At 37.4% G+C, this 22,574-nt stretch overlaps 1 protein-coding gene across 1 annotated transcript in view; it reads right to left on the minus strand.

The window, feature by feature from the left end:
• TMPRSS11A (transmembrane serine protease 11A) overlaps nt 1-21,383 on the minus strand; it is a 33,280-nt gene extending 11,897 nt beyond the window's left edge. Inside the window, exons 1-6 of the mRNA XM_030880689.2 lie at nt 21,370-21,383; nt 18,284-18,402; nt 16,152-16,270; nt 5,974-6,045; nt 3,950-4,017; nt 1,826-1,986 (exon numbers count right to left, since the gene is read on the minus strand). Coding sequence (XP_030736549.1) covers nt 1,826-1,986; nt 3,950-4,017; nt 5,974-6,045; nt 16,152-16,270; nt 18,284-18,402; nt 21,370-21,383 — 553 coding nt within the window. The remainder of the gene's footprint in view (nt 1-1,825; nt 1,987-3,949; nt 4,018-5,973; nt 6,046-16,151; nt 16,271-18,283; nt 18,403-21,369) is intronic.
• Between the last annotated feature and the right edge of the window lie 1,191 nt (nt 21,384-22,574).

Consider the following 22,574-nt stretch of genomic DNA (forward strand, 5'->3'; position numbering starts at 1 on the left):
TCTCCATCAGCACATCCTGCCCTTTACTCTATTGTAGTCATTAAAATAAGCTGCAGGTCACAAACTGAACCTATAAGAAACAAAGAGCCCAGACAACTGATGACCATTTCATACTTCATTTCTGGTTTCAGATAGTTCAGGCTTTTAAGTTCCTGGCAGATTAACTGGTTGTTGGAAATTACATAGAACACATCATGTAATTTATCAGAGCTTCCACTATTTCACAACCTCGATTCATTTGTTTCCCCACAAACAAGAAAACAAAGAAGGTGGATTAAGCCCTTGACAGGTTCTTCCCTCCTGGGTTGGGAGAGGTCCCCAAGTTTATTCCCTGACTAGCTGACTCTTTGTCTCATCAGCAAACTCCTGCCCATCCCATTCCTGCAGATTTTCACTTCCTGGTCAGGTTTCCTCTTAAAGGGTCAACCAGACCCTTGCAAGGGCAGGGCCTTCTGTTTCACATCTGATATTAATCACACTTACTCTGAATCTCTTCTGTGACTCATAATTCTGGTGTCCCCTGGAATTTGTACGGGAAATCTGCACTTGTCTTCCAGAAATAGATGCTTGTGGAAGCAGCTTAATGTACAGGGTTAAACAGGTTTCTGTCTAGCTGGTCTCAGAGTCTTTAGTATGCTAATATAAGGGATGAATTTCCAAGAGGTGAATATCATAGACTGAATTTCTGAAATGTGTTTGACCACACCCTTTTTTCACAAGCCTCTCAAGAAATTAGTAATCTAGATTTGAATGTTTGCTCCTTTTTTTAAAAAAGTTATTCATTTATTTTTGGCTGCACTGGGTCTTTGTTGCTGCACACGGGCTTTCTCTATTTGCAGCGAGTGGGGGTTACTCTTCGTTGTGGTGCACGGGCTTCTCATTGCAATGGCTTCTCTTGTTGCTGAACACGGGCTCTAGGTGCACGGGCTTCAGTAGTTGTGGCATGCGGGCTCAGTAGTTGTGGCTTGAGAGCTCTAGAGAACAGCCTCAGTAGTTGTGGTGCACAGGCTTAGTTGCTCTGCGGCATGTGGGACCTTCCCGGACGAGGGCTCGAACCCATGTCCCCTGCATTGGCAGGTGGATTCTTAACCACTGCACCACCACGGAAGTCCCGAATGTTTGCTCCATTTAATTATTGGAGTCCTTAGCCTTTTTTGCCCCTCTTTCACATCTATAAAGGTGAATTTGCCTAATTCATAAGAATATAGAAACTAGACGCTGCATGTAAAGGATATAGAGAAGGGCCTTGATAAAGATTACTTCTCGTTCCTATGATTTCTTTTCTAGTTTAGTGATTTTTTTTTTTTTTTTTTAGTTTAGTGATTTTTAAAGCATTACTTATAAGAAGGCTTTAGTGGCTCCAAAATTGATTTACCATTTTCTCAAATGCCCATAGGAAAAAAAGTTAACATAAACTCCATGATTTCACTGTTTACAGAAACTATTCATATTTTTAAAAGGCAACAAATGAGTTTATGTTTTAGAAACAGAAAAACAGTTTTTGCTAAACACTTGGTATTTTCACCTGCTTAGTCATGGAGGCAGTGGCTGGCTCAGATTGACTATGTTAGTGGTAAAGGTTTGATTTTATTTCTGGATGAGTGCCAGTCAATTACTACAGAAAAAAATCACTTGACAACTAACTTCAGACATGCTTTCATCAGAGAATAACAAAACCTTTAAAAGTCACTTTTTTAACTTGAAATTTTTTCCATCTGAATTCTAGCCATTATTTGGAATAGAAATAATGGTAAATAAGTTTATGATTAGACAAAAAATGGACTTAATAGAGAACTTCACATCACATAGAAAGGCACCTACTTACCATTAACTTCAACTGACAAGGCATTTATTGACAAAGCTCTGGTGTTACTTATCTTCTTATATAACATGCTACGGATTTTCCTTTTTCTCACTGCCCTTGACTCAGCAGAGGGGAACTGGAACACCATAATCACATCTACTGTCACACCATCTTCCTCTGGACTGTGACACACAAGAGAAAGGTACTTGTTCAAAAAATACATCCAGTATTATCTAACTCTCTTTTCTGTATTGTCTTCTCCTGAATTATGCCTCAGTTGTTGAAAGTGTCAAGAACTAATCATCTCACATTGATAACTCATATATGTCACTTTCTGACTCAAGATCATTTCATATGTTCCCTCTTCAAGTTTTCATTATGTTCTGAGTGAATTTTCCCCATTAATTTGAAGGCTTGCTATAGCATTTGAGTTAGACTCAGACACCAAAATTTTATCATCAAAATTATAAACGCTGAGAATTGGAAAAAACTTTAATGGTGTCTTTGGCCAGTCCCTCGTGTGATACCTTCATCAGCTCTACAGCTTCCATGATAAGTGGTCATCTAACCCCAGCACAGTAATTAAAAAGATTTACTTCTCTAAAGAGGGTATTTCTCTTTGGTCAGCTCTGATTTTAAGAGAGCTCTTCACTTGGAGTTGAAATATGTCTCCCTAAAGCTTACATTCCATAGGCTTAGGTCTACCAATTGGGACATACATAAAACATCAGTTCCCTCTTCCACATAAAATATTTGAAGACAGTGATATTCTTGGTGTCTGAGTCTTCTCCAGATTACACATGTCCAGTTCCTTGAACTTTTTTCATATACACAAGTTCAAGCCCCTTCACTTGTGGGGTTGAATTTTTCCATACTCTTAAAGTAGGAAAACCAAACAATTAAAGGACTTTAAGAAAAATGGAAACCTATGTGTTGATCTGCCATGTCTTTTATTTTTACATTTCAAAAGATCCAAGCTCTAAAAACCACTGAAGCCCTATTTTCCTGAATTCTTCGATTTAAAAAAAGAGGGAATCATATCAGTTTAAAGGCATTTTATATATTGTGGTTCATTTTAGGCTTTGGAATGTGAAGATATAAATAAACAGAATTTTATGTCAAATTGGTAAATATACAATCTAGTAATTTTCCCTGTTTTTAAATCAGAGGGAAAACATTGTTTACCAAGTGGGATTTCCCTGGACCCACACAAAAGCTTACAAAATGATAGTGGCTACAAATTCAAAGGAGTTCTTAAGACTATGATAATTTTGCTAGGATGCTATGGCAAGTCAGAATTTAAAAACGGAGGGCATGAAATCTAGAAAGTTTTGGGAAATACATGCTTTTTATCTCCTAAATATTATAAAATTTATCCAATATATATTGTAAAATCCTTCTGGAGGTCACTAGTTACTCGATAAAGGTATAAGGAACTTGGGGTAAGTCTGCCAATAAAGCATTAGCCTATTGATGAGAAAACCGATTATTATTTCCTTCAAATAGATCTGTCTGACTATATTCATTTTCTTTAAGAAGATGAGTCACACAGGCCCATATGTTTGTATCTGTTACGTATATGTTCTGCTATGAGCTTTCCAAATAACACAATTGAAACCTCTGAGCAATTTCTGCAAATGACAGGAGTCTTCCCTCTCCACCACAACAAGCAGAAATTCATTAAAACAGGAACATCTTTTTGTTTGGGCATGGCTCCTCTAACTAGGGCTTCATTACAGGTAAGACTTATGATCCCATTTTGTAGTCAACTTTGCCTTCTTAATACTTTTGAAATGACATGTGTATTGAAAGAATACAGCTTGGTGCATTCAGTGACATGCTGCTGGGTTTTCCCAAAGCTATGGTTTCTGGTAGTCCCAGGCCTTATAATCAGTTGATGGGATTTGAATCCTGGTTCTGTCACTTGCGGAATTTTGAACATATCACTTAAGCTCCCAGAGTCTTAGTTTTTATGTTTACAAACTGGTGATCGGCCCTGTATCTCGAGACTGTTGTCGAAATAATATTTATAAGAAATCCTAGCCAAAAGCCAAGCTCATAGAGGCAACAGTATATGAGGGTTCCTATCTCTTTTGCCCTTTGTCACTCCAGGATGTGAATCCACCTTTGCCCAAACATACATACGTCAGTTTGACTACTTGGTTCTTGATATAATGCTTGTTCAAGGCCGAATCTATAAATGTATCATCCACCTGTTATTACAATAAGAGAAACTATGTGTTAATAAGATATTTTATAAGAAGAATATACCCCTGATTAAATGTTAAAGCGATAGAAAAATGTTTTAACATGAGTAATATCATGATTTAAACCAGTGGTTCTCAATTCCAACTGTGCAACAGAATCATTTGCAGAATTAAAAAACAAAAAATGACTTAAGATGCTGGGGCCCCTCTCCCAGAATTTTGGTTATAAATTGTCTGGATGGAACCTAGGCATTTGTATTTGTAAAAATCTCCCCAGGTGACTCTAATGTGCTGACATAGGTATCTGGGGTAAAGGTTATCTTCCTAAAACTCCACAGAAGGTGAAGCAGAAAGTTGCAGAGCAGAGATGGGACATGGAGGGAGGCCTTGAGAAGTGGTGGAGACAACCGTGGCTCAGTGCTGGGTTTGAAGCCTGCTTATCCTGCTGCTCTTGAACTGGGTGACCTTGGAAAAGTTGCTGAACCAAGCTGAGCCTCAGTATCCTAACCTCTAAAACAAAGATATTGCTATGCTGCTCATAGGGTTGTAAGGATTAAACACATATAAAATGCTGGGTATATTTTGGTAGTAGACTGCCGGTGGATCAGGTTAGCCCCCATTCTGTCATCACAGGTCTCAGATTTCTCTGCAGGTCTTTGGCTATAAGTACAGGGAAGAGGCATTAGAGATTTAGGAAAGAGCTAAAAATTTTCTAATTGTTGTTGATTCTGAGCCCTAGGGTAGGTCAGGAAGGAAGAAAGAGTAAGGTGGTTTTACAGGTTTAGGTCAAAGTTGTGTTCCTCAGTTTATGTCAACAGGGGAGGAGAACAAAAACTACTGTTTGGGGTCCATTTGCACAGAATTTTAATTGCATGCCTAGACATTATGATGCTGTGACTTATCACACCTAGATTTTTGCTTGCAGTATCCCCCAGTGACCACCTGGTGGCAACAGTGTCATCTGAATGCAGGCACTGCATTTCATATTTGATAGTAGATGAGCCAAATGTGCTCATCTATTTAGGACAAAAATTATGTCCTAAATCCTTAAGAAAGAGACAAGAAAACCACCTCTCATTTTGAAAAACCCAAAGAATGGAAATAAAAAAGAAGACTGTTTCAGAGATCAAGCAACAAGTTGTGACTTCCTTAGCAGTATCAGGCATTCATAAAAAGCTTAATTGGGAAACAAAATATATATCCCCCTTACTCCTTATAATAACTGTATGAAATAAGAATTATTTTGATTCTTATTTCATTTGAAGAGGAAACTGACACTCGGAGACATCATGTGAATTTCCCTAGCATCATGTGGATTAGTAAACTGGGACTTAAATCTAGGTCTTCTGTCTCTAGGTCCATCTCTTATCAATCACACAACCTCCTTGTTAAATGTGATGTACATTTTACTTCAATTTCTTTCATAGAACATACAACAATAAGTTATAACATAAACAGTCGATTGACTTAAAGTATAAAACTTTTAAACATATATTTGGTAATATATTTTTAAACTTTAGATCAAAGACAGTATTTAGAAAATAGAGAAATTGCTTGTATCCAGAATATACATTTACTTGTACTTAAATAAGAAAAGCTTAAATGGGCTGAAGAAATGTGGGGTTTATATGTTAGAAATGAAATTATTTTGTAAGTTATGTTTTTGCAAGACCACTAATTGTTTTAATCATTTCTCTTCCGACATACACAGCCAGTCCTATTACTCAGTATCTGGGGGAAATCCAAAAGAAAAGAAAAGACTAACCAAAACAAAGGGGAGAAAAATGACCAGTATTAAAAGGAAAAAAAAGTAAATAGTGTTTGGGTATCTAAAGAAGTTTGGTTTGTAATTATCCTCTGAAATTCTACCCGCAATAGATCCCTTGGCTGTTTGTGACTTGTTGGTGAAGGTACTGGATTAAGTTTTTGCCTCTGGATGACATCATTCATCTGGCAAAATACCTCCTGAGAAGAATATCTAGCCCCAGCATCCATTCCATCTTTGAATAGTTCAGGTGTCTGGGAAGATAGGAGCTGAAAGAATAACATAAGAAGAATCTAGGTAGAAGTAACTTTGGTAATCACAGAAATATAGAATTCTCTTCTCTATAATTCAAATTCCAGGACCGTGTCCCTATAAAGCCTCATTGGTTGGGTCTGGGGTGAAGCCCAGGATCTTTATGTTATCCTAAAAGATGCTGGGGCACAGAGACTAGCTAACAGCGTTCCTACACTAAAGGAATTTAAAACAGGGAAATCAGAGAAAACATGAACGTAAACTTTATTGCTGAATGGAGTTTATGTAAGAACTAGCTTTCTAGAGACCCCACCCAAAAATGTTTCCCTGGCAGATTAAGGCCTATTTCATCAGAAACATTCTGCCAGCACTTTGGCATTCTAATTCTAAATTCTCAGAAGTTTCAAAGGACACTTTTTTTAAGCTGTGTGCCAAGTTGTTCTAAGTTTATTATTTACATATCTTAATAGAGTTAGTGATTTATAAATCTATCTTGCTCCCATTTGGAGCCATTTGTAGAGTCTTGTAGTTGGAGTTAGTCCCTCATGTTGAACAAAAGACCTTCTTTCAAGGTAGTACCTCTTTATATTTGATGATTTTGAAATGCTGGAAGTTGCACTAAGTTCTAAGAGGGCAACTGCAGGTTAGTTGGGTGTTTAATGGAAGAGTTAGGGAGAGGCCTTCAATTCAAACAAACAGACGGGCCCAGCAATTTAACTCTCATTCCCAGACTACCTCTGTTCACACATGTAGCCCGCCTTTCAGTTTAGATGCTTCCCAGCTTGCTCCTCTCACAGCAGTCTTTGTACTCACATAGGGGTGTTTCAGAGCTGAGACCACTAACTTCAGAGAGATATGCCACTGAAGACTGGCCAATGGAATATGAAGGCAGTTTCTACCAACATCTCACCAGATGAGTGCCTGATAACTAAAAGTTTAGAGCCAAAACATGCCAAAAAAAAAAAAATTCAGATCCTGTTGCTTTCTCCTAGTTATAATAAGAGTGGCACACAAAGGATGGTATAAGAGATGCTTTTAAAAAACACACCTTTAACCTTAAATAAGGTTCAATTGAAGTTGCTTTACTCCAGGGCTGAACTCAAGGTAGAAATAGAGATTAGAGCACAATTGCATTTGAGTCTCTGGTCACAGAGTCATATGTTCAAGGGCCTCACCATCTGTCATTCATCCCCACGCCCACAACCCCCATCAACACCACCATTACCTTTCATGCTTGGTAGTGCTGTTTTCAGGCATGTCCTGTTTCCCTCTGTACTTGCCCTTCTCAGGCTATTCCTTTGGTCTGTAGTCCCCTCTCTGATTCTGCTGGCTCTGCTTTTCTGAATCACAACTCTCCTTCAAAGTCTATTTCAGATAAGACCTACTTTGGGTTTATTCCTTGAACCTTGAGGAAAGAGTAATCTTTCCTCTTCCTGTCCTAATTGTTCTTATTCCTCTTATATCTTCTACTCCTTAATATAGTTATTTATGAAAATATATTATCTCCTCTACTAAACTGCAAACCTTTTATGGATAGGGACAATCATTCTTCTTTTCATACTCTACAATATGTAAGAATTCAGCATGCTTTTTTGAATGAATTAATAAAAGGAAGTGAAAATTTGTTTATCAGAAAGCCTTGCATTTATCAGGAAGATTTTATTAGTGCTTTTAATGAGATTTACCTCAGATTGAGATCAGTGCTCCTAGAGAAAAAAGAAAACTGCACATGAAGTATTTGAGGGGAATTTTTTCTCCTTGTTGACATTTTCAGTAATTTGATTCCTATGGATTAAGAACTCCTACCCATTGATATGTACAAGCAACATGTAATGGTTACCCCTCTCCAAAGGCAGCCTATATTCTTTGCCCTCTAAAAATAAAGACCATAATCTTGATCGTTCTTATTGCAATCCTTTAAAGTTGTTATTCTGTCTATTTAAAATCCAGATTTTTGGCAAAACCCAAGATTTAAGAAGTCAGCTATGAATCATTATCCTAAGCCTATGTAGAACATGGCCAACCTGAGCACTGATGGTGCTCACAGGATTTTGATGCTTATTGGTCTTTTGATCTCTTTACCCCTCAAGGAACTAGAAAAAGAACAAACTAAGACCAAGGCTAGCAGAAGGAAAGAGATAACAAAGATAAGAAAAGAAATAAATGAAATAAAAATCAGAAAAACAATAGAAAAGATCAACAAAACTAAGAGCTGTGTTTTTGAAAAGATTAACAAAATTGACAAAACTTTAGTGAGACTATCTAAAAGAAAAAAGAGGACTCAAATAGAATCAGAAATGTAAGAATAGACATTATAACACAAAAATACAAAGGATCATAAGAAACTACTATGAGCAATTATAAACCAACAAATTGGATAATCTAGAAGAAATGGATAAATTCCTAGAAAAATACAACCTACCAAGACTGAATCAGAAGAAACAGAAAATCTGAGACCAATAATGAATAAGGAGATTAAATCAGTAATCAAAACCCTCCTCAAAAGGAAAAGCCCAGGACCAGATGGTTTCACTGGTGAATGTTACCAAACAGTTAAATGAGAATTAATGCCAGTCCTTCTCAAACTCTTCCAAAAAATCAAAGAAGAAGGAACACACCCAAACTTATTTTGTGAGGCCAGCATTACCTTTATACCAAAGCCAGATAAGGACACTACAAGAAAATAAAACTTCAGACCAATATTCCTGAAGCAAAAATTCTCAACAGTGTATTAGCAAACTAAATTCAACAGCACATTAAAAGGATCATATACCATGATCAAGTGAGATTTATCTCTGGGATGCAAGGATGGTTTGACATATGCAAATCAATAAATGTGACACAACACATCAATAGGATGAAAGCTAAAAGTCATATGACCATCTCAATAGATGCAGAAAAAGCATTTGACAGAAAACAAGGTTCTTTCATGATAAAAACACTCAACAAATCACGTGTAGAAGGAACATACCTCAACATGATAAACTCCATATATGACAAATGCACAGCTTACACCAAAACTCAACAGTAAAAGATTGAAATCTTTCCCTCTAAGATCAGGAACAAGATAAGAAGGGTGCCCACTCTCACCACTCCTATTCACCATGTTACTGGGAGTTCTAGCTAGAGCAATCAGGCAAGAAAAAGAATAAAAGGCATTAAAATCAGACAGGAAGAAGTAAAATTGCCTTTATTTGCAGATGATATAATTTTATATATAGAAAATCATAAATATGCCACCAAAACACTGTTAGAACTGACCAATGAATTCAGTAAAGTTGCATACATATCAAGAGAAATCAAACATATAGAATCAACATTCATAGTGTATAGAAATTAGTTGTGTTTCTATACAATAACAACAATATATCTGAAGAAGAAATAAAGCAACGCGATTCATAATAGCATCAAAAACAATAAAATACTTTGGGGTAAATTTAACTAAGGAGGTAAAAGATCTTAACAATGAATCTTCAAGACTTTGGTGAAAGGAGCCCTCGTGCACGGTTGGTGGGAATGTAAATTGGCATAGCCACTGTGGAGAAGGCATGGGGGGGTCCTCAAAAAACTAAAACTACCATCTGAGCCAGCAATCCCACTTCTGGGTATAGATCCAAAGGAAATTAAAACAGGATCTCAAGAGAGATATCTGCACTCTCATGTTCATCACAGTATTATCCACAATAGGCAAGATACGGAAACAACCTAAGTGTCTGTCAAAAAATAAATGGATAAAGAATATGTATATACATATATATACAGTTGACCCTTGAACAATGTCGTGCTTAGAGGTGCTGCCCCCTGTGCTGTTGAAAATCCCCATATAGCATAACATCCCTCTGTATCCACAGTTCCCATATGGTTCTCTGTATTCATGGTTCTGCATCTGTGGATTCAACCAACCATGGGTCAAATCATACAATCCTACAGTATTTACTAATGAAAAAAAATCTGCATATAAGTGGACCCTTGCAATTCAAGCCCATAGTGTTCAAAGGTCAGCTGTATATTCCTCAGCCAGGAGAAAGAATGAAATTCTGCCAACATGGATGGATTTTGAGGGCATTACACTAACTGAAATAAGTCAGACAAAGACAAATACTTTATTCCAGTTTTATGTGGAATCTAAAAAGCAGAATTCATAGAAACAGATAGTAGAATGGTACTTACTAAGGCTAGGGGATGGGAAAAATGGAGAAATATTGATCAAAGAGTACAAACTTCTGGTTGCAAATTAATAAGTTCTGGTATCCCATGTACATTGTAATGATCATACTTAATGACACTGTGTTATATACTTGAAAGTTGCTAAGAGAGTAGAACTTGTGTTCTCACCACACAAAAAAAATGGTAATTATGTGACATGATGGAGGTGTTATAGTGGTAACCATTTTGCAACATAAATGTATCATATCATCACATTTTACACCTTAAAATTACACAATGTTATATGTCAATTATATTTTAATAAAGCTGAAAAAATTGATACAAGGAAATGAAGAAACTAAGAATGAAGACATCTTTATATAATTAGTAATGTAATCCCAATGTGTTGGCTAAGTAAAAGTGGTCTGACAGAGCATATAAATTTATAATCTTTATGGATTTAAAAATTAAATGGGAGAATTGATGTAGAACTGAACTTCCTATTAAAGCTTAGTCCCTTCCTGACAAATAGAATAATTTAGTGGAGATGGCACCTGTTGGAGTTAACCTATATGGCTTCAAATCTCCCCTCCTTGATTTACCAACTGTGGACCTTATCTTCAGAGGCTTAGTTCTCTTATCTATCTATAAAGTGTGAATAACAATGCCTCCTTTGCAGTGTTATATTGAAGATTAGACATGAAATATACAACAGTTAGCTTTTTCTTTCAGTATTCAAATTTAACACGTTGAAGGCAGAGGTTGTGATACACATTTTCCTCTTTTAGTCATACCTAATCTTCAGTTATGAAATGAACGTGAGTTTGAGCTCCCAAGTAAGAACTCAGTCACATTCTACACCCAATTTTTCTAACCTCTGAACACAAAGGTTTTTTTTTGTTTTTTTAAATAATTGCTACTTATTTTCTTTTCTAAGCTTTCAAATAAGCTTTCAAATTCATCTCTTCTCTGAGCATAGGACCATAGGCCTACACCAGACACTGGGCCTCTTACTTCTCTTACATTATGCAACTCCAAACTTTAGGTAGTCTAATACCTTTGCTAAGTTGTTTACCTTGACCCGGTTGCCTTTTCTCAAGAGAAGAGCTTCCTGCTTCAGAGAGCCAAGTCTCTCATTGGTGTCTTCAAGTTCCTTTAGAGAGTGTTCCTAAACTATATTATCTCCTTACATCACTTCTGTTTCCAAGTTCTTTGTCTCTACAACTCTAGACACATAGTCCAAAGGATAGTTTGAGGATCATTTCAGGCACTGTTTCTGGTGTTCCTGGGCACAAAGAAGATAAAATTTAGGACTGCTTTGGGCACAGGAGAAGTGAGTTTTTTTGGAGACAACACTAAGAAAATTCCTAACTGATGCCATTGTTAATTCAGATGGTGGTTACTGGCACATGCTAATACTATACAGTATTCAATGACCATTGAACCATGTGGGGGGTTGGGTCAGAAATCTGCATATAACTTCATAGTTGGCTCTCTGTATCCCTGGTTCTGCATCTGTAAATTCAACCAACCACCAATCATGTAGTACTGTAGCACATATTTGTTTATTTATTTATAGCACGTATTTATTGAAAAGACTGCATGTAAGTGAACCTGCACAGTTCAAACCCATGTTGTTCAAGGGTCAACTGTAACTGAAAGAGAATAATGTACCAGGGATAATTACTTGATTTCTGGTGTTTTGTGGGATGGTAGATGGGAAGTAAAATCACACAGATGATTCTTATGGATGACGAAAATGTATTAAGAAAATGTAATCTAAAACCCTAACTATATCGTTTACTAGCTGAATGATCTTGGGTAAATTAACTTTTGTGTACCTTGATTTTTCAATTTGTAAAATTGTGATAATAATTATACTTACCTCATAAGTTTGTTTTTGAGGATTAACTAAAATAATACAGATACAGTGCTTAATGTGCTAAGCTAATTGAGTGCTTGGCATTTAGTATATGTTAACTAGTGTTATTGCTATAGTGTTACAAGTTTTTAACTTTCACATTTGTAATGATCCTATACTTTAAAAATATTTCTGAAATATATTTCTTCAAATGAAGTGCTCGCTCAGTCAGTGATCCTACTCAAACTTATAATAATAATAAAAATGACCTACCTATTTAGGAATATCATGGTGTCTGGTTACTGGAGTATTCTCTGAAGAATGGTATGAAAGATGAGATATGTCTGTGCTGCTATCTCAAGGAACTTGAATGGGTTTTAGCAGTATCTGAGCATGAACTCATTTTATATTTGCATCTCTGTTTCCATTCAAATCAGTGAATCCCCAGTTATGAGGAAGAACAGGACCTACAACCTGTATTTCGTGGCTGTCTAATTAGCACACACATAGGTCAGAGAGAAGAATCTGGTTTCACTCATTGGGATTTAGCAACAATAAAAAGGAGTGGCTCAGGATGAGGCATGAACACTTCCTGTAATTCTCCTGAAGGTAAATTGGTGGGGATTGGAGGGAAAGGGACATTGTCTCACTTAAACAGGGCTAAAATAATACACAGCCTTTCCTGACCACGTGAACCCTAGTTGATCTTCCTTTTCTTTGAAGTTCTTCTGCACTTATAGTCCTCAACATATAGTTTAGTCCTTAACCATATCATGTCATGCTGTTCAGTTTCATGTGTGTTACTATCATCTCTCCAAGGAGATGGGAAGCAGTTTGAAGAGATGAGGATCATCGTTTTTTTTCTGTAAGACTCAGGGGCTAAGAAGTGTCATAAGCTGAATAATCATACCATATATTGGTGAGACAGATTGTTTAGTTAGTTACATTGGGAAAACTGGATCACTACCTGGGTTCCTACTTAATATCACATTCAAAGGTGGACTTCAGATGCATTAAAAACCTTCTGTAGAAGGTAGAAGTTTAATAGTTTAATAGAAGAAAATACAGTAAACTAATTTTATAACTTAAAAGAGGAAATAACTTTAAAAAAAAATCTTTAAAAACACAACCATAAGGCTGAGAAAACTGATAAGTATGATTACTTTAAAATTATGGATTTTTGTTTTATGAAGGGCAATATGGTCCAAATTAATAAAAGATGGAATGGATAAGTGCAATGTCTACTACCAACAAACTGTTCCTATCTAGAAATCATAAAAGTCAGAGCAGAAATAAATGAAATAGAGATGAAGAAAATAGAAAAGATCAATGAAACTAAAAACTAGTTCTTTGAAAAGATAAACAAAATTGATAAACCTTCAGCTAGACTCATCAATAAAAAGAGGGAGAGGGCTCAAATCAATAAAATTAGAACTGGAAAAGGAGAAAGTTATTATACAATGGACACCACAGAAATACAAAAGATCTTAAGAGACTACTACAAGCAACTATATACCGATAAAATAAACACCTAGAAGAAATGGACAAATTCTTAGAAAGGTACAATCTCCCAAGACTGAACCAGGAAGAAATAGAACATATGAACAGACCAATCACCAGTACTGAAATTGAAACTGATTAAAAAACTCCCAGCAAACAAAAGTCCAGGACTAGATGGCTTCACAGGCAAATTCTATCAAACATTTATAGAAGAGTTAACACCTATCCTTCTGAAACTCTTCCAAAAAAATTGCAGAGGAAGGAACACTCCCAAAATCATTCTGTGAGGCCAGCATCACCCTGATACCAAAACCAGACAAAGATACCACAAAAAAAGAAAATTACAGGTCAATATCACTGATGAATATAGATGCAAAGATCCTCAACGAAATACTAGCAAACTGAATCCAACAATACATTGAAGGGGTCATACCCCAAGATCAAGTGGGGTTTTTCCCAGGGATGCAAGAATTTTTCAGTATCTGCAAATCAGTCAGTGTGATACACCACATTAACAAACTGAAGAATAAAAACCATATGATCATCTCAATAGATGCAGAAAAAGCTTTTGACAAAATCCAACACTGATTTATGTTACAAACCCTCCAGAAAGTGGGCATTGAGGGAACCTGCTTTAACATAATGAAGGCCATATATGAAGAGGTGCAGCCTTTGGGAGGTGATTAGGTCATGAATGGGATTAGTACTTTAGAAAAGAGACCCCAGAGAGCTCTTTAGCTCCCTGCTCTGCACCATGTAAGGATACACCAAGAAGTCTGAAGTCTGCAACAAGAAAGAGGGTTCTTGCCAGAACCTGACCATGTTAGTGTCATGGTTTCAGACTTCCAGCCTCCATTACTATGAGAAATAAATTTCTGTTGTTTATAAGCCACTCAAGCTATGGTACATTTTTATAGCAGCCCAAACTAACTAAAACAAGGGATTTATAACACAAAGAATAAATTAAAGCCATGTGCTCTGCACAAAACAAGAAAATGCATTTTTGCAAGAATGAATACTAATAAAAGAATACATGTGAAATACAGTATGGTTGTCTGCAGGGGGAGGAGAATGAGAGTGTGGTATGAAAATAAAAGAGAAGAAATAAATAATGACAACTAGAGGAAGACCTTGTAGGTCCTTATGATGATAATGTTTCATCACGTAACTCAGCCTTTGTACCTGAGGTTCTTTCACACCTAAAAACGTGTGGTTTAGTGAAGCTTCAAAGTTCACCTTCAAACACATACCTCTATAAGTGAATTTCTTTCACTTTTTTAAAAAAGACCTACTTCATTCCTGTCCATTTACTTCAGTAGAAACAATGTCTTAGTTAGCCTAAAACAATGCCAACAATATTGGCTGTAAAACATAAAGAAAACAAATTTTAAACTTTCCTGTTAAATTATAAATATTTTTTCAACAGTCAAAGAAATTGTATATCTTTTAAACTAAGATTAATTAATTTATTAATTTTTAAATTAATAAATAATTAATTTATTATTAATATTTTAACATTGAGGAGGTTATGTGGAGTCACTCAGGGTCAGAGGAATAAAAGAGGTACTAGGGTATGTATCCAAGTTTTTTCTGGCATTCCTCAAGAAATGATCACAAATGCTATTTTCTAAGGTGCTCTGAATATAAAAGAATGGAGGATATATATCAATCTATAAATGTAATTATTGATCTGGGGGATAAGACTGCAAAATAAAAAAAAATTGCATAATTTAATGAGAATTGAAAATATAGATTAAAAACTCCATTTGTGATGTGACTGTGAATATGTTGCAACTGGGTATGCATGTGGACAAAGATCAAATAGTGGCATGAAAAAATGAAAATGGTTTGAGAAAGAAAGGAAATGTTTTGAGTAAAAAATGATTCTTTGACTAAAACAAACCAACACCTGACATTTCCACCCTTTTAAGATAATTTTATGCTCTGTGCTTCTTTGTCAAGGCAGTTAACTTGACCTTAGTTTTTGAGTGAGGGTTCACACACATCGTGAGCAGAGCTGTTATGCAACTGAGTTTACTTTTTAGGGGGGGTGGGGGTGGGGACAGTCTTGTATTTCAGTTTTAACAAAATCGTTAGCAGTTCATTTGAATATTGCACAATAGGTCTGGGTATTTTATCTTAATTAGTGTGTTTTTGAGATAAAATGAACATTTATAATCCTCTTTCCTTTTTTCATGTATTTAAAAAATATTTTAAGTCCTAAAATGTGGTCTAACAAAAAAAGCATGTGGTTTTACCAATAACCACTTCTGGTATGTTTAAGCTTTTCAGTTGGGTAGTATCGTGGTGGAATGGGGGAGCGAAGGGCTGGGATACCTTGGCTTCCGTTCTCTCACTTTTAAATGAGGTGGTTTAAAAAGTGGTTTATCAGAATCACCAATCTGCTAGAATGCAGATTCCCTTACTCCTCTCTCCCTACCCACCCACCCCATCAGACACTGATTCAGAAGATCTGGAGTGGGACCTGGGAATCTGCAAGATGATTCTGATGCAAATTGTCTGAAAATCATGTTTTAAGAAATAGTGGAGAAAATGATTCACAAAATCCCTTCCTCCTGCAATATTTTATGATAGAAACAATTTTATCTGACTTACCAAGTTTTCAGTCATCTCCTGTAAGTCCTTAAGCTGGTATGGGCTGCTTTGTCCAGAATTACTTTTGACTCGTAGATCTGAAATTTTAAAGGTGCCATGATAATACTCCATTTTCTGGCCTGTGATGAAAAGAAAAAGTAGGAAATTAAGTGGTTTGAGGGTAGATTTTGGGATCTAAGGCCCAACTATAATGGGGCTAATATGAAGTCTTGAATATATCTCTGAGACTTTAATAATAAATATAATAAAAATAATGATTAATGTTATATGTTAATAATAGTAGCTGGTATTTATTCAGTGCCTACTATGTGCCAAGCTCTGTTCTGGGCACTTTATATGTATTAATTCATTTGACTCTCACTAAGCTCTCTAAGACTGGCATCACCTTCATTTTACAGATGAAGAAAGTGAGGCAGGAGGCATTAAGTAACTTGCTCTGTGCTATACAGCTAGTTAGTGGCCTCTCCAAGTTTAAACCCAGACAAGTGTGGCTCTAGAGCTGGAATATTTAATTACTGTATTGCTTCTTGCTGCGGTGAAATGTATACCACCTTGTACTCTACTGGAAGTAGAGGTAAATAAGTGTTCTTGTAAATTTTGGTTTTTAATGGAAGAGGCAGGCACACTAAGAAAGGTGTGAAAAGAAAGGCAGGGAAAAAACTGCCTGAGGTGGGAGGTGAGAACAGTGTGTAAAAGGGATGAATCAATCAGATTTCTGCTCATCTCTCAGGAAAGGTTATAAAAAACAGCAGTGGAGGAGTGTGGTAATCTTAGGAGTATGGCCCTGGTGGGGCAAGAAATCTACAAAGAGTTAAAGATAGAAAATGGAGCAACCACAGAAGCATATCTCTCCTTGGGAAGCTGTGGATCTAGGAAAGAAAGAGGACCTCAGGATGGTCTGTCTCCTAGGGACATCTCTGGACTCTGTAGTGCTTTTTTGGTCCCCCCGATTACTAATCTATATAGTCCATTTGTAATTGAACCCTCTACTCATAGAAAAGGGGCTTCTATACATTAAATTAGCTGACCCGAGAATCTTTTGCCATTGGTGTAAACTACAGATAGAGTAGTTATATGGGCCCCAGAACTATGTTCTTAAGCCCTTTAAAGCTCCTAAAAGAATCTGGACTCCCCCATCAAGTCTGAGGAAAGAGACAACAGATAAGTCCATTCAGGTAAGTCCCCTGTACTAGTTGTCTTATCACATACATCTGTGTGAGATTGACATTGTGGACATTTGTGAAAAATGTAAATGGTTTGCACTCTGCAGAGTGATGCAATGTAAAAAGAGAATTCTGCAATGAATTTTTGTGGGATTATAAATACATCAGGCAATAGAAAAATCTCTCGATATTGTTTTGGAAAGAGTAAAATTTTTTCTCTAAAAATAAGTAATAGGGGCTTCCCTGGTGGCGCAGTGGTTGAGAATCTGCCTGCCGATGCAGGGGACACGGGTTTGTGCCCCGGTCCGGGAAGATCCCACATGCCGCGGAGTGGCTAGGGCCGTGAGCCATGGCCTCTGAGCCTGCTCGTCAGGAGCCTGTGCTCCGCAACGGGAGAGGCCACAGCAGTGAGAGACCTGTGTACCGCCAAAAAAAAAAAAAAAAAAAAAAAAAGAAAAGTAATAATACTGTATCATATTTATACTTTACCAATAATTTTAAAATTCATTATTTAATTGGACACGTGCTTTTCTTTTTCCCTAGAAATGTTAGTGGGCAGAAAATGCTGAGTAAAAGAGCCAATTTTAATAACTAATTCATCATAATTTTTCACTTGCATATACATGAATGATTAGAGTTTATTGTGATTACTAGTAAATTTTAGACAATTACTATTTTGGTCTTCTGTATAGATTCTGAAAAGAATACTAGACTGTGAGCTCCAAGGAGGTGGGAAATTTATCTGCTTTGCTTAATGCTGTTTCTTGAGTGCCCTGAAAAGTACTTGGACATACTAAACATTCAGTAGTTATTTGTTGATGAAATGACTGAATAAATTAAAAAATTCAAAATGTGGACATTTACTAGTGAAAGTACATTATTTTTGGATGGAAATAAATTTACATTTATTCAAATGAAGCTTTACAGAAAACTGAAATCAAACTGAGCAAAATCCACAATTTTACCTACCAGAGACTAAGAAGTAAGCCAGAAGACCAGTGGCCACAGTTACCACTGTCAGTAATAACACAATAAGGGCAATCATCCATGGTTTCAAACCTCTGCTTTGGGTGCCAAATCCTACCGATCTGCAAAAAGGAAAACTCACCAGTTACTCTCATGTTGTAACGGTTACAGGCTTTCTGCTGCTTCTTGGATAAGTGCACGTTGCTTTAGCCCACCTTTCCCAGCAAGAAGACATTTGTCTTCAATTTTGGTCAAGGTCATCTAGGCATGAAGGGGGGTATTAAAAAGATCAGTATCTGGGAATCCATGCTATTCCTCCTGGTTTCTATTTCTAGAGGCATTGGGTGGATCTCTGTGGTGGCCATTCCTGACTTCTCTTAGCAGTGTGGTCCAAAGTAGCACATATGCTTGAAAAAAACCATTCCTTCTTTCTCCAACAATTTCTTTAAAAAAAAAAATCTCTTTTATCCTTTTAAAGTTTACAAAGTGATTTCAAATATATTCTCATTTATTCTTTATCTTTCATTTTTAACTATTATGAAACTTTTCAGACACAGAAATTTAGAAAGAATGGTATAGTAGAACACCCCTATATTCATCACATCATTTTGTCAGTTAACATTTTTACTATAATGGCTTCATTCATTATTTTCTGCTGTATTTTAATGTAAAATAGGACTTCATGAGTTTTTACCAAATCATTATTATAAGCAATTAGGATATTTACAATATAACCACAATACCATAACACTCTTAAAAAATTAACAGTATTTCTCTAATCTTTTTATCTTCTAAACAAAATCCATCTTCAGATTTCCTTTATTGTCCCTATTTACAGATGGATTGTACAAATCAAGGACCTCATAGTACCTTGGTTGTTATGTCTTTTAAGTCTTTTTTAACATAAAAGAGTCCAGCTTGCTTTTTAATTTTTAATGGCATTGACTTGTTGAAGAGATCAAGCCAGTTTTTCTTTAGAATGTCCACCTTCTGGACTTGTCTGAATGCTTTCTTGTGATCTCATTTAACTTGTTCTATCCCCCTCATTTCTTATAAGCTTAAATTTAGATCTAAAGGTTTGATTAGATTTAAATTAATTTGGCAAAAATACTTCAAAAGTGATGCTATATACTTTATATTGCATCACCTCTGGATTAGAGGAAATTTCCACAGTTTAGGAGAAAAAAGGTAACTCTTTGCTCTTCCTCTAGTTATGCTCAACAATAGCGATAATCACATTGTAGTAACTGTTTATTTTCAAGTATATTAACCTATACGTAACAGTGAACTCAATGGGTTAAACTAGTCATGTTCATCTTTTAATTATTAAGTCCTAATAAGGTGCCTGGTACAGAGTAGGAATTTTATAAATCCATGAGAATCAGGCAGGTATTATACCAACCTTACATATGAAACAACAGAGGCTGAGAGAGAAGATGTCTTATTTATTAGAGCCAGGAGACTTAAAAGGACCCAGGTCATCTAACGCATTTTCTAGTGCTCCTTCTCTGCAACTTGCCATTGTAGTCAACTTAATTTATCTCTTTCATTAGAATTTATCTTTTTGTGTGTGTATTGAAAAGCTAATTCTTTGGGGGCAGAGGTATTTTTCATGTTTCACAATATTTAGTGCATTGATTTACTCTAAGTAGACTTTTAATAAATATTGATTGATTTACAGGAATTTTTTTTTAATGTAAAATACTTTTATACATAAATGCCAGCATGAAAGATATAAACTGTTTGGACCTAAATAGTTAAGAAGGCAATAGTTTTGGCATAAGTAATACATTTAGCCAATAAACTACTTAATCCTATATGAATAAACTTTCAACATAATATCAACTTTTATGAATGTGAACAAGCAATGCATGAAAGCAAATATGCATCCTCAACCTCCCATTCTGGAGAGGTCCTATTAGGGATTTGCATAATATCACTTCAGATTTGAAAGGAAATATACATAGTAAACCCTTTGGAATCTAGCCTGTTTGTAGGTAGAGATGCTCAAGCATTCTTTTCCTGCTTTACCTGCACCCATAAAACAAACACTGGTGTATTAATCTTCTGTTGCTTGCTGTGTAACAACTTACCACTAGTGAAACTTGAGAGACCTGAATTTTGTTGTGTATGGAAAATACTGACAATGCACATTGACTGATTTAAAAGAATCTAGACAACTGGCTGTCGAAAGGCAGTTTTGGATGGACAAGACCTAAGGTTCCAGAACATAAAAACAACAAACAGGAGGAGCTTCAAGATGGCGGAAGATTAAGACTCGGAGATCACATTCCTCCCCACAAATACATCAGAAATACATCTACACATGGAACAACTCCTACAAAACACCTACTGAACGCTGGCAGAAGGCCTCAGACCTCCCAAAAGGCAAGAAACTCCCTATGTACCTGGGTAGGGCAAAAGAAAAAAGAAAAAACAGAGACAAAGAATAGGGACGGGACCTGCACCAGTGGGAGGGAGCTGTGAAGGAGGAAAGGTTTCCACACACTAGAAGCCCCTTCGTGGGCAGAGACTGCGGGTGGTGGAGGGGGAAGCTTCGAAGCCGCGGAGGAGAGTGCAGCAACAGGGGTGCGGAGGGCAAAGCGGACAGATTCCCGCACAGAGGACCGGTGCCGACCAGCACTCACCAGCCTGAGCGGCTTGTCAGCTCACCCGCCGGGGCGGGCGGGTCTGGAGCTGAGGCTTGGGCTTCTGAGGTCGTATCCCAGGGAGAGGACTGGAGTTGGCGGCGTGAACATAGCCTGAAGGGGGCTAGTGCGCCACAGCTAGCTGGGAGGGAATCTGGGAAAAAGTCTAGAGCTGCCAAAGAGGCAAGGGACTTTTTCTTGCCCCTTTTGTTTCCTGGTGCATGAGGAGAGGGGAATAAGAATGCAGCTTAAAGGAGCTCCAGAGACAGGGGCGAGCCGTGGCTATCAGCGTGGACCCCAGAGATGGGCATGAGATCCTAAGGCTAATGCTGTAGACACCAAGAAGCCTGTGTGCAAGCACAGGTCACTATCCACACCTCCCCTCCCGGGAGCCTGTGCAGCCTGCCAATGCCAGGGTCCCGTGATCCAGGGACAACTTACCCAGGAGAACACATGGCGCACCTCAGGCTGGTGCAATGTTAGGCGGCATCTGCCACCGCAGGCTCGCCCCGCACTCCGTGCCCCTCCCTCCCCCGTGCCTGAGTGAGCCAGAGCCCCAGAACCAGCTGCTCCTTTAACCCCATCCTGTCCTGAAGAACAGACGCCCTCAGGCGACCTACACGCAGAGGCAGGGCCAGATCCAAAGCTGAACCCCGGGAGCTGTGCGAACAAAGAAAAGGAAATTTCTCCCAGTAACCTCAGGGGCAGCGGATTAAAGCTCAACAATCAACTTGATGTACCCTGCATTTGTGGAATACCTGAATAGACAACGAATCATCCCAAATTGAGGAGGTGGACTTTGGGATCAACGATATATATATTTTCCCCCCTTTTTCTCTTTTTGTCAGAGTGTATGTGTATGCTTCTGTGTGTGATTTTGTCTGTATAGCTTTGCTTTTACCATTTATCCTAGGGTTCTGTCTGTCCGTTTTTTTTTAATTACTTAAAAAATTATTTTTCTTAATAATTATTTTTTATTTTAATAACTTTATTTTATTTTATCTTCTTCTTTCTTTTTTTTTCTTCCCCTTTTATTCTGAGCCTTGTGGAGTACAGGTTCTTGGTGCTCCAGCCAGGAGTCAGTGCTGTGCCACTGAGGTGGGAGAGCCAAGTTCAGGACACTGGTCCCCAAGAGACCTCCCAGCTCCATGTAATATCAAACGGTGAAAATCTCCTAGAGATCTCCATCTCAACGCCAAGACCCAGCTCCACTCAACGACCAGCAAGCTACAGTGCTGGACACCCTATGCCAAACAACTAGCAAGACAGGAACACAAACCGACCCATTTGCAGAGAGGCTACCCAAAATCATGATAACAGACACCCCAAGGCACACCACCAGACGTGGAACTGCCCACCAGAAAGACAAGATCCAGCCTCATCCACTAGAACACAGGCACCAGTCCCCTCCACCAGGAAGCTTACACAACCCACTGAAACAATCTTAGCCACTGCGGACAGACACCAAAAACAACGGGAACTACGAACCTGCAGCTTGTGACAAGGAGACCCCAAACACAGTAAGTTAAGCAAAATGAGAAGACAGAGAAACACATGGCAGATGAAGGAACAAGGCAAAAACCCACCAGACCTAACAAATGAAGAGGAAATAGGCAGTCTATCTGAAAAAGAGTTCAGAATAATGA

Source organism: Globicephala melas, chromosome 5 (genome assembly GCF_963455315.2).
Source record: "Globicephala melas chromosome 5, mGloMel1.2, whole genome shotgun sequence".
NCBI lineage: Eukaryota > Metazoa > Chordata > Mammalia > Artiodactyla > Delphinidae > Globicephala > Globicephala melas.